General features: G+C 42.8%; 2 protein-coding genes across 9 annotated transcripts in view; one reads left to right on the top strand and one right to left on the bottom strand.

The window, feature by feature from the left end:
* Positions 1 to 7,581, bottom strand: part of LOC111151636 (NBR1, autophagy cargo receptor) — a 34,545-nt gene extending 26,964 nt beyond the window's left edge. The window contains exons 1-2 of one of the 3 annotated variants that reach the window (XM_022509759.1): positions 7,239 to 7,581; positions 2,565 to 2,675 (exon numbers count right to left, since the gene is read on the bottom strand). In XM_022509759.1, the coding sequence (XP_022365467.1) occupies positions 2,565 to 2,666 (102 nt within the window). In that variant the 5' untranslated portion in view covers positions 2,667 to 2,675; positions 7,239 to 7,581. Of the gene's footprint in view, positions 1 to 2,564; positions 2,676 to 6,883; positions 6,980 to 7,238 lie in introns of those variants that run through there. The other 2 variants (XM_022509756.1, XM_022509757.1) reach the window with 2 other exon arrangements.
* A 1,408-nt stretch (positions 7,582 to 8,989) lies between these two features.
* Positions 8,990 to 16,625, top strand: part of LOC111151634 (BRCA1, DNA repair associated) — a 63,268-nt gene continuing 55,632 nt past the window's right edge. For 5 of the 6 annotated variants that reach the window (XM_022509750.1, XM_022509755.1, XM_022509754.1 and 2 more), the window contains exon 1: positions 9,018 to 9,099. In XM_022509750.1, the coding sequence (XP_022365458.1) occupies positions 9,020 to 9,099 (80 nt within the window). In that variant the 5' untranslated portion in view covers positions 9,018 to 9,019. Of the gene's footprint in view, positions 9,100 to 16,625 lie in introns of all 6 variants that reach the window. The other variant, XM_022509751.1, reaches the window with a different exon arrangement.

Below are 16,625 nucleotides of genomic sequence, written 5' to 3'. Positions count from 1 at the left end.
AAAATTCAGGGCACTGTCATTTTTCTATTGATTTATTTTTAAAAGATTTTATTTATTTATTTGACACAGAGAGAGGGAGAAAGAGAGCGAGAGCACACATGAGCAGGGGCAGAGGGAGAGGTAGAAGCAGGCTACCCTCGCTGAGCAATGAGCCCCATGTGGCACTTGACCCCAGGACCCTGGGATCATGACCTGAGCCGAAGGCAGCTGCTCAACCAACTGAGCCACCCAGGCATCACTCTTTTATTTATTTTTTTAAAGATTCTATTTATTTGAGAGAGAGAGAGAGAGAGAGACAGAGCATATAAGCCGGGGCAGCGGCTGACAGAGGGAGTAGCAGGTTCCCTATTGAGCAAGGAGCCTGATGTGGGACTTGATCCCAGGACACTGGGATCATGACCTGAGTGGGAGGCAGACGCTCTATACCCCAGGGGCCCCTTGTCATACATTTCTATAAGGTGCTACAGTTGTTCTGCAAAGCACCTGGCAGTATCTATTAAAATTTAAACTCACATGCATTGTGACCCATTAATCTCCCTTTAGGAAACCATCCTACTGAATAGTACGCAAGTTTTTTTTTTTTTTTTTTTTAAAGATTTTATTTATTTATTTGACAGATAGAGATCACAGGTAGGCAGCGAGACAGGCAGAGAGAGAGGAGGAAGCAGGCTCCCTGCTGAGCAGAGAGCCCGATGCGGGGCTCGATCCCAGGACCCTGGGATCATGACCTGAGCCAAAGGCAGAGGCTTTAACCCACTGAGCCACCCAGGCGCTCCCAGTACGCAAGTTTTATAGACAAAGAGATCTCTCCTGTAGTTTATTATACAAAGGTAAAAAGGAAAACAACAAAAAAACCTATTTCACCTTGAAGGCACTGAGTAAGCGAGATAACAATGAACTCAAAGATACAGATAACACACTGGTGGTCGCCCGAGGTGGGGGTGGGAGGTGGATGAAATGGGTGAAGGTGGTCAGAAGGTACAAACTTCAGTTATAAAACCAGTCAGTCCTGGGGATGTAATGTACAGCATGGTGCTATACACTGGCGTATACACCTTGCTGTAGATCTGAAAACTGCTAAGAGCACAGATCTTAAAAATTCTCATCACAAGAAGAGTAACTGTCACTATGTGTGGTGACAGATGTTAGCTAGACTTATGATCATTTCGCAATATATAAATACACAGAATTGTTATGCCGTATACCTGAAATCTAGATGTTATAGGGCAGTTATACCTCAATTAAAATAAAAAAAACAAAACTACATACAATCTTTCAGTAAGAAACAGTTAAATTATGGTATGGTAACACCAAAATACTATGGACAATCCATAGCTTTAAAAAAGGTAAGTGCGGACCCTTATCTATTGATTGAGAACTGTCTGGAATAAACTGCTGGGGGGAAAAGCATGCTCCAAAATTATGTTTATAATATGATCCTAGGACGAAATCTGTATGAACATGAAAACTGTATATATTAAGTATATACAGGGCTTTTAACACTGGTTATCCCAAAGAGGTGGGAATAGTGGATGGAAGGAGTAGAGAAATAGTAACTTTTTCTTTATGTATGTTTGGATTGTTTAACTTCTTATAATGGGCACCTATTACCCTTTTATAATTTAAAATTTACAGTAAAGAAAAAAGGCAAGCTATCCGCTCATTTAACTACTAGAAAAAGAACCCTAACTATATTTGATTTTTAGATCATTTCACAAACAGACCCAACTTTCTGGTTAACCAGCTGTTTATAACAGTATGAAGAAGTATTTGCTGGAAGACAGAGAACTAGATCAGATCATCCTGTGAAGTCTCCCCACCTTTTTTTTTTTTCCTTCTTAAAAGCAAGTTTTTAACAAAGGGCTCGCTGGATAAACACAGCTGCACAGGAAGTAAAACATTCACTACTGCAAACCAAACAAAAACAGAAGAGTACAAAGGGCAAACCAAGAGGAGGAAAGGCAGTGACAACATAAGAATAGGTAAGTAGCTAAGCACCTGTGGAAGTTTTTTCTGCTCAAAAAAATTTTAAGGAGGATCCACGCCCAGTGTGGAGCCCAAAGCAGGGCTTGAACTCACTACCCTGAGATCAAAACCTAAGCTGAGTTCAGAAGTCGGACACTTAACCAGCTGAGCCACCCAGGTGCCCCACTGCTCAACTTTTAGGTACTCGACCTCTGCCCTAGCAGTAACAACCATCAGCTTCCAAAACGCTAGGTCACATCCGTGGTGCTTCACAAACCACAGTGACACAGCTGCTCAGGCAGGAGAACATTTAGCTGGGGCCTGGATAGGGTAGGGCCCGCACCAATTCATTCTTCATGCTGTTTCTAAAATTAACAGCTTTTTAAAGTTCTAGCTGCAAATTAAAGAATTTGTTTGTGCCCTGGTGCTGGTGGTGAGGATGGTGGTGCACAGCCATATGAATACTTAATCCCCGTAAAAAGTAATTTTCCAAAAGGCCTAGAAAAAGGCAAATAGGACAGCTATGAAACAACAGAGCTAAAAATAGCTGTCTTGAAAAAAATTACACTTAAAGGAGGGAGAAACAAAGTAACACTCACCATAGCTTCCACATCAGCCCAAGTTGTATTTTCTGGATCGGAAACCAGAAAGCTTTGAGTTTCATTTTTAAAAGTCACATTTAGAGTAACCTGTGGTTCCATGCTGTGGGGCTAGAGCAGAGAGGATGGGGAAGAGAGAGAACACACATTAGGGCCGGTTCTATAAACTGCATAAATGGGGGCACCTGGGTGGCTCAGTCATGCCCTCAGGATCCTGGGATCAAGCCCTGCCTTGGGCTCTCTCTGCTCAGCAGGGAGCCTGCTTCCCCCTCTGTCTCTGCCTGCCTCTCTGCCTATTTGTGATCTCTCTGTCAAATAAATAAATAAAATCTTTTAAAAAAATAATAAACTACATAAATAATCATGCAACAAATGCTTGTAAAGACCTAATACAGGCTAGGCCAGGAAGACACGACAGTGAGTAAGACAGGGTCTCTGCTCTTCTGCTATCTATTTAAAAGATTTTACTTATTTACCCGAGAGACCAACAGAGAGGCAGAGTGAGTGCATGAGCAGGAAGGAGAGGGAGGAGCAGGATCCCAGAACCCTGAGATCATGACCTTAGCTAAAGGCAGACACTTAACTGACTGAGCCATCCAGGCACCCTCTTCGGCTATTTATAATCTGGTGGGTTGCATAAAACACACCTCACTGTTTTGTTTTTTCTTAAAGATTTTTATTTATTTATTTATTTACTTGAGAAACAGTGAGAGAGCGAGCAAGTTGGGGCGAGGGGTGGTCAGAGGAGAGAGACAAGCAGACTGTGCTGAGCACAGAGCCTGATGTAGTGCTTGATCCCAGGAGACCGAGATCACGACAGCAGCCGAAACCAAGAGTCGGATGCTCAACCAATTGAGCCATCCAGGCGCCCCTTTGTGTGTGCTTTTTAAAAAAGATTTATTTATTTTCGAAAGACACAGTGCACATGAGCAGCGTGAAAGGCAGAGGAAGAGAAGCAGACTCCCCACTAAGTGCAGAGTCCCACCAATCCCATGACCCCAAGACCATGATCTGAGCTGATATCAAAGAGTAAGAGGCCCAACCCAGGTACCCCCAAATCTCACTGATAAAAGTTTGCTGAGACAGTGTAAATTTTGGCCACACCCGCAGAAACCATCTAACATTTGCAAAATCCTTCTGGATTTTATGAGACTTAATATGATTAGTTAAGTCAATAGAGACTACTGAGTATCTGCTAGCAGTAGGACAGAACAGTAAGACCCATATAGGTCTCTACCCTCAGGGAATTTACATTCTCATAACTCGAAAGTGACATTCTACATTTTTTCTTGGAAAAGCAGCCTTTCCTAAATTGAGCAACCCAGGTTCTCTATTATATCGGGTTTAACAATTTAGAGGACAAAATACTAGCCAAGAAATTACACCAGGGTAGCAGTCAACACCTTTCATCCAAGTTCATGGTTTTTTGTTTTTTTTTTTAGTAGTTTCACTTTCTTTTCTTTTATGGAGAATTTCATATATAAAAGCAGAGTAATGGACATATAATTAGGAAACTCAAGGCTACCCTCATTTCATTTATACTTCCGTACTGCCCCCACCCAATTCAGCAGTCAACTGCTTTAACCTAACTATAGCAATCTAATTAAAAAAAAAGCATTATGGGAAAATTTAAATATATATAAAAGAAAGATTAATATATAATGAACCCCTAAGGGCCCATCAGCTATCTTCCATAATTATCATCAACACAGGACTAATCTTATTATAGCAATACCTGATCCCTATTGGATTATTTTGACAGCCATTACTTCTTCCCTAAAATTGAGCATGTAAATCTAAAGTTGTTTTTTTTTTTTAAGATTTAACTTTTTTTTTTAAAGCTTTGTATCTTTTTTTTTTTTTTAAGATTTTATTTATTTGACAGACAGAGATCACAAGCAGGCAGAGAGGCAGGCAGAGAGAGGAGAAAGCAGGCTCCCTGCTGAGCAGAGAGCCCGATTGTGGGGCTCCATCCCAGGACCCCGGGATCATGACCTGAGCTGAAGGCAGAGGCTTAACCCATTGAGCCACCCAGGAGCCCCGAGCATGTAAATCTTAAAAAAAAAAGGGGGGGGGCTTTTGAAAACCATGATACCATTATCATGTTGAAGAAGTTAACAATTCTGTAACTGAATATCTACTCTGGTCAGGTCAATTTTTTTTCCTTTAAAAATTCTATTTTTTTTTTAAGATTTTATTTATTTGACAGACAGAGATCACAAGTAGGCAGAGAAGCAGGCAGAGAGAGGAGGAAGCAGGCTCCCCACTGAGCAGAGAGCCCGATGCAATGCAGGCCTTGATCCCAGGACTCTGGGATCAGGACCTGAGCCGAAGGCAGAGGCTTTAACCCACTGAGCCACCCAGGCGCCCCTAAAAATTCTATTTTTAAGTGGTCTCTACACCTAACATAGGGCTCAAACCTAAAACCCAAGACCAAGAGTTGCACATTCTACCAACTGAGCAGGCCAGGCAACCCTCTGGTCAGTTGTTTTTAATTAAGGATTTTATTTACTGATGAATTGTTAGATGGGTTTGTTCTTAAGACTTCATGAAAAATAGTTTGCTAAAATCCAAACCGAAGTTGTAACAAAAAAGGTCATCTTTTAAACATATTCATCAACAGATCTTTAAAAAATCTCTTCAAATAACTAGATTCTGCTCTAGGCATAGGAGGTAGGAGATGAGTAAGACTAAGTCTCAGCAGTTTGCAGCATACTGGGGGAGGGAGCAAAAGGGTTGAGAAGAGCTGGGCTCCAGACCCAGCTCTGACACATTACTAGTCACGTAATGGTGAGCAAGTCATTTAACCCGTGAGCTTCAGCCTCTTAATTTATAAAATAGGTCAAATAAAAACGGGTGTGCAAGTTCTCTGAAAACGTTACTCAAATGTAAAAATGATTACAATACATCAGTCTTTAAAAACCAAAATGCAGTGCCCTGTGAAACAATACAATTGAGGCTGTCATTAAAAAGGACCTTGAAGTCTCTGAGGATCAGGGATTTTTTTTAATCCCAAAACAATTACCCTCCTATTTTTTCCATTGTCTTTATCTAGAGCCAAGTTCACTACCAAAAAAATACCAGTTTCTAGCACCAATCTGCTGACATCTAGTATTCATTTACATGGAATGCAATTCTTGGGGTCCTTAACATTTGGAGAGATTTCCTGTCAACTCCCCAGATTCCTGGGCAAAAAAAATATCAGGGAAATTAAGTAACTGGTTCAGTCAGCCAAAAAGTAGATATTCTGAAACACGGTCTCACTTTTCAACTTCCGAGAAACCCTTCCACACTTTTGAGGATCCAGGAGGAAGGAAACTAACTCCCCTTTTCTCAAATTACACAATTAAAATTAGTTTAGTTACCCTGGAGCTCATCCAGCTGGTAAGGCTGATGAGAGAAAACAGGAAGTGGGGGATTCTAGCTAAGCTGGATCATATCCAGGTCTTCATAAAGAATTGCCTATTTCTGTTTGGCTTTTATGTGAAAATTCTTTCAGCAAGAGCATTAATCTTGAACTTGTGGAAATACCAAAGCTATGGTTAGGACCATCTGTCCTTGTAGGTTTAAAGCCAGTGAAGTCAGATGGCTGGGACCCAGGCCTTCAGCTTTCAAAACCGTCATTATTAGAAGTTCATGCCACTGGCTCACCTCTGCTTGGCACAAAAGAGTTTTTCCTCTACGTCAGTTTTTTCAGGATACCAAAAATCCCGTTAATGAAGCAGACCTGGTAACCTGAGCTTTGATTACTATCTCCACCAAAGGCCTGACAAGCTATCTGGGGGTTAAAATGTGTGACCTATAGCTGTGTGTTTGACAAAAAGGAAAAAAGGTGTCCTTCCAATACCTGAGGTCCCTGACCAAGGAGACTTCTTTATGAGGTTCTCAACAAGCGGAGGGGGATGGGGTTGGGAGGCTATGGGCAGTGTCATTTTTTTTTTTTTTTCCTTGCACACTTCATCCTAGTCTTCCAGTTATCGTTTCCTAGCACTCCACGTCCCCAAGACAGTGTCACCACCCTCTGAGGACTCTCTCGTTTTCTTTGCTTAGGCCCCCTTTCTGCTAAGAAGTCTTGGCCTTGCATCAGCGGAGGCTGAGGTTCTGAGCCACGGACCCTCCATTTCTCTGGCAGTATCCGGCCGCTCAGCCAGCTCGGCTCTCTCATCCGGTCACTGACAAGACTGGCTGCCCACAGACACAGGAAAAGCAGCACCCCCCCCCCTTTTTTTTTTTTTTGCAGGATCCCTTCCTTAAACTTCCCCTAGCCCTCTCACTGGCGATGTGCTACCACCCCTCCGTAACCGCAGCTGCTTTCTTACCAGCTCCCGGCCCCCGGGGGGCGCCTGCCGGAGGCCAGTGCAAGAACCGTTCGCTGCCAGCTCCGCTGCTATCCCTGCGGGGTGAATCTAACATGGCGGATAAAAATAGGGCCTAGTCCCCAGTTTCTGAGTTTCCGACAAGGTGATTGGCTCTTATCAGTTGTCCCTCAAAACTACCATCCCACTGATTGGCCAAGCATGCGTGCCAGGGGCGGGGCAGGAGCTGCCAGAACAGCACAACAATAACAAACACTGGGGCAGAGGGGCGGAACTACGAGTGCGCAGTCGTGGTGCTAAGCCCATTTCCCCTTCCCAGGTAAATTCGGCGCCCTCCGAGTTCCCTTAGGTCACTGACCTTAGTGGACTCCTTGCCCGAGACTCGCGGGGCTGGATGGGAATTGTAGTCTTCCTTGGACTTGTAGGTTCTTTAGCCTATTCGCCGCTCTCAAGATACGAAAACCTAACACTCCAATCCATATCTGTTGACGTGCATAAGCGCACGGAGCTCTTCAAACTATCAACTGGCTAGCCATGAGAATCGCGCCCGCTTCCGGTGTCCAAAGCGCCTCTCCATAAGACTACAGTTTCCAAGGAACACTGTGGCGAAGACCTGTCGATCCGCAATGCATCCTGGAAATCGTAGTTTTTCCCCACACAATCCTTTTATTTACCTAAACTGGAGACTTCCATGCGGCAGAAATGGTGAGGGAACAGGGCCCCTTTTTTGCGACTGTTTCAGCCTATCTTGAGCTCATATTCGGGCTTCAGGTAGTGATTCCGGCCCTAGTCCAGCAAACTGTGACGTAATAAGCCGCCAGTAGAAGCGTAGAGGTGAGGGGGCAGGGGCCTAACAGAAAACTCCGGGAGAATTCCGTCTCTTCCGTCTCTTTCTAATTACGTAATGGCGGATAGAATGGATGACCAATCGGGAGCCCGGAGAGACTCTCGGCTCTTTCTGCTCCGCCCTTCCGTAACGGGTTTCGATGTCGTATTCAGGAAGGTTCTCGCTGAGTGGCTGCGGCCACTTTCCATGGCAACAGGAAAGCGCGGGAATTACAGATAAATTGAAAGTGCGACTGCGCAGCGTGAACTCGCCAAGGCTTTCAGGATTGAGGGTGGTCCGGGGGGTTTTCAGGGAACTGGGTCCCTGTACCCGGGAAGCCCCGACACTTTGCTCTGAGTGAAGGTAAGCGAGCCCATGGGAAGGGAGAGGGTCCCAAGTGTGCTGTGAGAGAGCAAGATGGGTGTTACCTGGCAGGGACCGGCAGAGGGTGGGAACCTGAGAAGACTAAGACGTGAGTCTGCGGAAATCATGGGGATGGGGGCACTTTGTGGGTCTCGGGGCAGCGGAGGCACTGAGGATAAGGGAGGGGGCAGAATGTGTCCGAGGGGGAATCCTGATGGCAGGAACCGGAATGTGTCCTGAGGAGCATCATAGTATAAAAAGACCGGCTGGTATATCTGAGAAGGAGGTCCTGAGGAGGGAAAGGGGACAGGAATGTGTCTGAGAGTAGGAGGCTGGATTTTGTCGGAGGGACAGCCTTAAGAAAGAACTGGCTTCATACGCGTTTCTGAGAAGGGACAGGAAGAAAGTAGAGGGGCGTCAGTAGTCACCGATGCTACCGGCAGGGACGTTCCTAAAGAGGATCCTGAAAGAAATGCAGACCAGTGGGAAACACTGGGGAAGAGCAGGGGTATGGGAGCGGTGGTTGGTGTTGGGTTTGTTTTTGTTGAGGTTGATTTTCACCAAGAAAAAGAAAAGAGCCAGGATCATTGGAGAAATATGAGGCTGCCATCACTCACCCAGTCACTCCGCTGTGGCTTTTTTTTCTTGGAGAGAGAAAAAGACCAAAAGAAAGTTGTTGGAGGCTTTATGTGTGTGGGGGGGAGGCAATTTAAATGGTCTTAATTACCCAAAAAACACAGCTTTTAAAATTAAAAAAAAAAAAGCTTTTGTTATTAATTCTGTGATTGGTGTGATTTTAAAGCACTCCAGTCTAAATTTCTTGTTTAAAAATCACATTTAATGAAACTAGGCTGTTCTTAGAAACCTTTCAAAGTAATGTGTGTGTGTGCATACAAATATACACATATATATTTAAGCTTATGCCTCAAAATTCACTGGAACAGGAAGAAATGGATTTACCTGCGGATCGTGTTGAAGAAGTACAAAATGTCCTTAATGCTATGCAGAAAATCTTAGAGTGTCCAATCTGGTAAGTCGACAGAAGGGTTTATTAATTTGAGATTCTTCTTTATTTGATTATATCCTATGCAAATAAGCAGAATTGACCTTGCATATATTAAGAAAAAATTATATCTATTAAGATTAGACTATTAAAGTTGCTGCTTTTCTTAACTTGAGAGCTTTGAGTTTAGGAATTTACTCCTTTTTCTCCACTTTGTCTCTCCCCTTCCCCTTTTACTCCCTTAACACATTTCTGCTCCCCTATCTTTCCTAGCTCATAGACTGTCTTGATTGATTCTACTTGGGCTCAGAGATCTGGTTTGGAGTAATTGGCCTTTTCATCCAAGCTCTAAATACAGCTCAGTGACTTGGAACAGGCATAGTTATTAGTGGCAAAATAAAATCACAAATGATTTGTGCTTGTGAGTGCGTAGGTCTTTGGTTGAAGTAGCCCTATATATTGAAATAAGAATACTTGGTGGAGTGGGGTGCGTGCCTGGGTGGTCCAGTTGGTTTAGCGTCTGCATTCCACTCAGGTTATGATCCTGGGGTCCTAGAATCAAGCCCCAAGTCAGACTCCCTACTCAGTGGGGAGTCTGCTTTTCCTTCTCCCTCTGCCCCTCCCCCTTCTCGTGTTTTCTCTTTCTCTCTTAATAAAATCTTTAGGGGCGCCTGGGTGGCTCAGTGGGTTAGGCCTCTGCCTTCGGCTCGGGTCATGATCTCAGGGTCCTGGGATCGAGCCCCACATCGGGCTCTCTGCTCAGCGGGGAGCCTGCTTCCCCCCTCTCTCTGCCTGCCTCTCTGCCTCCTTGTGATCTCTCTCTCTCTGTGTCAAATAAATAAATAAAATCTTTAAAAAATAAATAAATAAATAAATAAATAAAATCTTTTAAAAAAAAAAAAGAATATGGGGGTGCCTGGCTGGCTCAGTCGGCAGAGCATGCGACTCTTGATTTTGGGGTTGTGGGTTTGAGCTCCATGTTGAATGTAGAGATCACGTGAAAATAAAATCTTTTTTTTTTTTTTTTTTTTTTTTTTTTTTAAAGATTTATTTATTTGAGGGGCACCTGGGTGGCTCAGCGGGTTAAAGCCTCTGCCTTCGGCTCAGGTCATGATCCCAGGGTCCTCAGATCAAGCCCCACTTCGGGCTCTCTGCTCAGCGGGGAGCCTGCTTCTCCCTCCCTCTGTCTCTGCCTGCCTCTCTGCCTACTTGTGATCTCTGTCAAATAAATAAATAAATAATCTTAAAAAAAAAAGATTTTATCTATTTGAGAGAGAATGAGAGAAAGAGAGAACATGAGAAGGGAAAGGGTCAGAGGGAGAAGCAGACTCCCTGCCCAGCAGGGAGCCCAATGCGGGACTCTTCACTCTCCCTGGACTCCAGGATCACGACCTGAGCCAAAAGCTTTTGCCCAACCAACTGAGCCACCCAGGTGCCCAAAAAGAAAATCTTAAAAAAAAAAAAAAAAAAGAATACTCCAAATCATCAAAGCCTTTGGCAAGTCTCTGACTTTTTGAGTACGTCTTTATTTTTCTTCATCTATAGAGAGGGAGCTAGAATATTCTAAATATTCAAGGTTTTTTTTGTTTTTGTTTTTAAGATTTTATTTAATCATTTGACAGAGAATGAGAACACAAAGCCAAAAGATAGAGGGTGAGGGAGAAGCAGACTGTCCAATGAGCAGGGAACCTGATGCGGGGCTCGATCCCAGGACCCTGGGATCATGACCTTAGCTGAAGGCAGCTGCTTAACTGACTGAGCCACTCAGGCGCCCCTCAAGGTTTTTTTTTCCAGTTGAAACATAATTTATGTACAGTGAAATGCAGAGATCTTAAGTGTGCAAGTCAATGAGTTTTGACAAGTGTCTATATCTGTGTGACCCAGTGAAGATATAGAACAGATCTGTCACTCCAAGAAGTTCTCTTGTTTGTATTCAGGAGCTCTTAATTTGCTGACCCTCCTCGACCCTTGAGGGCCTATGGCTAGAACTTTATTTCAACATAATTGGTTTCTTGTATAATTTTATATTTTTTTTATTAAAAAAAAAATAAAAGCATTGTTCTGGGAAGGGTGTTTATGGGATTCACCAGCTGCCAAAGGGGGTCGATGGCACAATACAGGTTATGAACCCCAAGCAGTCACTAGGTGATATCTGTGGCATTTGCTGAATCTGCAAAATAATTAAAAGCTATACCTTGGGCTGTCTTGGTGAAAAGCCAGAAAGGAACCTTAGAAGAATTGTTGCCTACCCTATTTCATCTTATTCCTTTTATTCTGGTCAATCTGGCCTCTTGGTTTTGTTTTTTGTTTTTTAAGTAGGTTCCATGCCCAGCATGGAGCCCAATGTGGAGCTTGAACTCACAACCCTGAGATCAAGACTTGAGCTGAGATCAAGAGTTGGATGCTGGGCAACTGTGTGGTTCAGTTGGTTAATTGTCTGCCTTTGGCTTAGGTCATGATGCCAGGGTTCTGGGATTGACTCCCACATTGGGCTCCTTGCTCAGCCAGGAGTCTGCTTCTCCCTGTCCCTCTCACCCCCCGCCCCCCATGCTCTCTCTCACGCTCTCTCTCTCTCTCTCTCTCTCTCTCAAATAAATAAGTAAAATCTTAAAAAAAAAAAAAAACCCACTTTTTCAAAGAGGCATTTCCAGACAACTCTATTTAAAGTGATAAAACCATCACCCCCAACACACTATTTCCCTTTCCTATTTTTTACCCCCATAGCTTTTATTACTATCTAACATTCTGTATAATTTATTCTTTTTCTTTACCCTTATAGAATTTAAACTCCATGAAAGCAAGGGTTTTTATTTCTTTTGTTTACTTCCATGTCCTTAGTAGTTAGAGCAATGTAGTTGGGACATAGTAGCCACTCACTAAACGTTTGTTGAAGGTATTAAATAATAAGCTAAATTGGTTCTTTGATAGTTTAATGGTTTTTAATATCGTGATGGATAGTGGTGGGTAATATTCAAAAGGTAAATTGGAAAGCTTTACCTATTGCCCCTTCAATAAAGGAGAGTAAATTCAAGTACATTTCTCTTTGTGCTTCAAAGTTGTTTTTCTATTTGGAGTCAAGTAAATTAGATTAAAGAAAATGCAAGTCGTGTTTCCAGAGAGATACAAGATTTGTAAGTAAGCCTCCTCTCCCTTGCCCCTGAACATTTCAGCTAAATAAAAACAAGAGCTAAATGAGATTTATAGCCTACTGTATGAATCATCAGAGCCAGAGAAGCAGGAAATGACAACCGGAAAAAAAAATTGCTTTTGAAATAGCATAAAACTTACTCATGATATTTACAAAGAGTGATCAGAAAGTCTTGAATAGTGTGGCATCTGGGTCCATTTATTTTACATTTCCACGAGACTCAGTCATAAAAATGTAATGTTCTTTCTCATTGTGGCAAATTAAACCATCAATTAAAAAGCTCAGATATGTAAGAAGTACAGATGCAAGAATGAAAGTTAATGGTAAATTATCATTTTCAACTAGCTATTGTATGTTTTCCAACTCCCTATTTTTTAAAATCTATTTTCTATTAACAATAGGCTTAGATTTTTATTATTTATTTTATTTTCTATTTACTTTACATATATATATATATATATAAAATATATATATATATTTTTTAAAGGTTTTATTTATTTATTTGACAGGGAGAGAGAGATCACAAGTAGGCAGGGAGGCAGGCAGAGAGAGAGAGGGAAGCAGGCTCCCCGCCGAGCAGAAAGCCCAATGCGGGGCTCGATCCCAGGACCCTGAGACCACGACCTGAGCTGAAGGCAGAGGCTTTAACCCACTGAGCCACCCAGGCACCCCCCCTCTTCTTTTTTTTGTTAAGATTTTATTTATTTATTTGAGAGAGAGAGCAGAGTGAGAGAGCATGAGTGGGATGGGGGGAGAGGGGAGCAGCAGGCAGAGGGAGAAGGAGGCTCCCCGCTGAGCACGGAGCCTGATGTGATGCTGGGCTTGATCCCAGGACCCTGGGATCATGGCCTGAGCCAAAGGCAGATGCTTAACCAACTTAGCCACCCAGAGGCCCTTTTCCCCATTTCCTCTTCAAGCTTTTTTTTCAACAGTCCTTACCTTTTTACATTTCGAAGTTTTCATCCATTTAAAGTTTGTGTTTACAGTATGTTTGTATAGCTCGGCTTATAATTACCATACTGAAACATAATTATTGCAGAGTTGAGTCAGTGGTGAGAATGAAAGCCATCTGGTATCATAGCTAAATCCAATTTCGCCTTTACTGAGAATTTCTTTGATATGTAGCTTATCTGAGGATTTGTAATTTAGTAGCAAATCAGAGTTCCCTTTGTCGGTGGTTTTTCTTTTTAAAATCATATTAGGTCCGGATAATAATTCTCGCTTTGGTACAAGTCATTTCAGGTTGTGAACATTTTCCTAAGTAACATTTAATTTTATTCTGACAATAACCTCAAGAGACTGTTAGAGTGGGTAACAGAGAAGGAACCCGGGATTCAGGTCGAGGGCTTGGCCTGAGGTCACTCTGCTAATAAAAAAAGAGACCGGGTAGTAGAAACCTGGCCTTCTGACTTCCTGTGATATTTTCTTCTCTGTTACCTGTGCTGCGTCAGAAACCGTGTGATCACAAGAGTTGTGTTGCCAAACCTTTCACAACGAGGCTATTGTCCCCCAGCTTTTCTTGGGATCCTTTTCTAAAAAGTGAAACACGTAATGAAAAGACCCACATTCCTGCCACACACAGATGGCCTGTTGTTTGATGTCCTGGCTGAACTATACCAAAAACCCGTTGCTGAAGTTCTCATTCAGAATAAAAGATAAAGACTCAAAATGGCCTATAGGTTCCTACCTGCTCAGGTTCCCAGATGCCTGCCTGACCTCTTGTACTAGTGCTTTTGCCCCATGGCCTGCTCCCTGACCTTCAGAAATGCCAGGCAGGGACCTGCTCAGAGTCTGCCTTCTCTGCTCCCTCTGCGGGAATGTTTTCCCCCAATGATTGCACAGCCTGTTTCCTCACATTATGCAACTGTCTGCCAATGTCACGTTAGCGAGGCCTTTCCTGTTCACTCTGTATACAATGTCCCCCCACCCAGCACTCTCTGTCCCTGTTACAGGGCTTTATTTTTATTTTTAGCTCTTATTCCCATATGTTCTTGTTTAATTCTCAGTTAACTGTCTTACCATAACTTGAATGAAAGTTCTATAAGGACAGGCTTTGTTTTGTCTCCTGCTCTACCTCCCCCTCTAGGAATTGTACTTGTGTATAATTCCTTGTTGTATTAGTAAGTGAAATAATCTCAGGAAGATACTAAGATTTTGTGAATAGACTGGTAGGGATGGGAATTTGGGTGACAAAATTTTCTTTTCTCAAAATTTTAATAGTTTTCTAAATTTATTTTTTTATTTTCTAAATGTTCTATGGTGAGTATTTATTACATTGTTTTTTTACAAAGTAAGCACAAGCCAAGCATCATGTACCTCCTAAAGTGACATAATAAGTCCTAGCACACAATACCACCTGTGAAATGTTTTTGTCAAAAAATTGAATCTGGGGCACCTGGGTGGCTCAGTGGGTTAAAGCCTCTGCCTTCAGCTCAGGTCATGATCCCAGGGTCCTGGGATTGAGCCCCACATCGGGCTCTCTGCTCAGCGGGGAGCCTGCTTCCCCTCTCTCTCTGCCTGCCTCTCTGCCTACTTGTGATCTCTGTCTGTCAAATAAATAAATAAAATCTTTAAAAGAAATTGAATCTGGGGGTGCCTGGGTGGCTCAGTTGTTAAGCGTCTGCCTTCAGCTCAGGTCATGATCCTGGGGTTTTGGGATTGAACCCTGCATAGGGCTTCCTGCTCAGTGGGGAGCCTGTTTCTCCCTCTCCCCCTGCCCCTCCCCTTGCTCCTACACGTGCGCACGAGCTCTCTCTCAAATAAGTAAAATCTGTTTTTAAAAAATGGTACCGGAGGGGCGCCTGGGTGGCTCAGTGGGTTAAGCCTCTGCCTTCGGCTCAGGTTGTGATCTCAGAGTCCTGGGATCGAGCCCCGCATCGGGCTCTCTGCTCAGCATGGAGCCTGCTTCCTCCTCTCTCTCTGCCTGCCTCTCTGCTTACTTGTGATCTCTGTCTGTCAAATAAATAAATAAGATATAAAAAAAAAAAAAGGTACAGGAGGCTTTGGGTGGCTCAGTGGGTTAAGGCTCTGCCTTTGGCTCAGTTCATGATCTCAGGGTCCTGGGATCGAGCCCCGCATCGGGCTCTCTGCTCAGCGGGGAGCCTGCTTCCCCCTTTTTCTGCCTGCCTCTTTGCCTACTTGTGATCTCTCTCTCTCTGTCAAATAAATAAATAAAATCATTTTAAAAAGTGGTACAGATCAAATGACCTGCTTTTTAAAATAATTGACAAGGGGGAAAAGGGAAGCGAGAGCTATAGATTAAAAGATACCTAAGATACATCAGTCAAATGCAGTGCATGGATCTTGTTTGAATCCTGATTTAAATAGATATTAATTATTAAATTTTAAGAGACAGTGAGGGATGTTAGCATATTGTATATTAGATGATATAAAGGAATTATTATTTTTTTAAAAATTCATTTATGTATTTGAGAGAGAGAATGTGGCAGGGAGGGACAGAGGGAGAAAGAATTTTAAGCAGACTCCATACTGAGCACAGAGCTCAATCTCATAACCCTGAGATCAGGGCCTGAAACCAAGAGTCAGACACTTAAGCAACTTTCCACCCAAGCGCCCCTAAAGAAAATTATTATTATTATTATTATTTTTAGGATTTTATTTATTTGACAGAGACACAGCGATAGAGGGAACATAAGCAGGGGAAGTGGGAGAGAGAGAAGCAGGCTTCCCACTGAGCAGGGAGCCCGATGTGGGGCTCGATCCCAGGACCCTGGGATCATGACTGGGATGCTTAACGACTGAGCCAACCAGGCGCCCCGAAAATTATTTTTTGAGAGTAGTATTGTTTCATGGTTACCCTAAAAAGATCTTTGCCTTTTAAAAATATGTTTTGAAATATTTATAGATGAAATGAATGACTCCTGGGATTTATTTTAAAATGATCTGGGCTTTATTTGGGTGGGTGTTTGTACAGATGTAGTAAGACTGGCTTTGAGTTAATAATTGTAACTAAGTGATGGTACATGGGGTTTATTTTACTATGTTATTTGTGTAAATGCTTGAAGTTTTCCATATTAAGAAATTTAAGGGGTGGATATGCATGCCTGGATATGCATGCCTGGGTGGCTCAGTGGGTTGAGTGTCTGCCTTCAACTCAGGTCATGATCCCAGGGTCCTGGGATTGGGTTTCGCATCTGACTACCTGCTCAGCTGGGAGTCTGCTTCTCCCTCTGCCTGCAATTCCCCATGCATATGTTCTCTCTCTCTGACAAATAAATAAAATCTTTAAAAAAAGAAAAAAAAAGAAAGAAAGAAATTTAAGGGGTACTTCTCTGGCTCAGTCCATAGAGCATGAGACGCTTCATCTCAGGGTGGTGAGTTTGAACCCCACATTGGGTCTAGCGATTACTAGAAAAAAAAAGAAAAGAAAAGAAAGGAAAAGAAA

Source organism: Enhydra lutris, unplaced genomic scaffold (genome assembly GCF_002288905.1).
Source record: "Enhydra lutris kenyoni isolate GAN:26980312 unplaced genomic scaffold, ASM228890v2 scaffoldscaffold26, whole genome shotgun sequence".
In the NCBI taxonomy this organism is placed as follows: Eukaryota; Metazoa; Chordata; class Mammalia; order Carnivora; family Mustelidae; genus Enhydra; species Enhydra lutris.
This window is presented reverse-complemented; position numbering and strand designations above follow the sequence as displayed.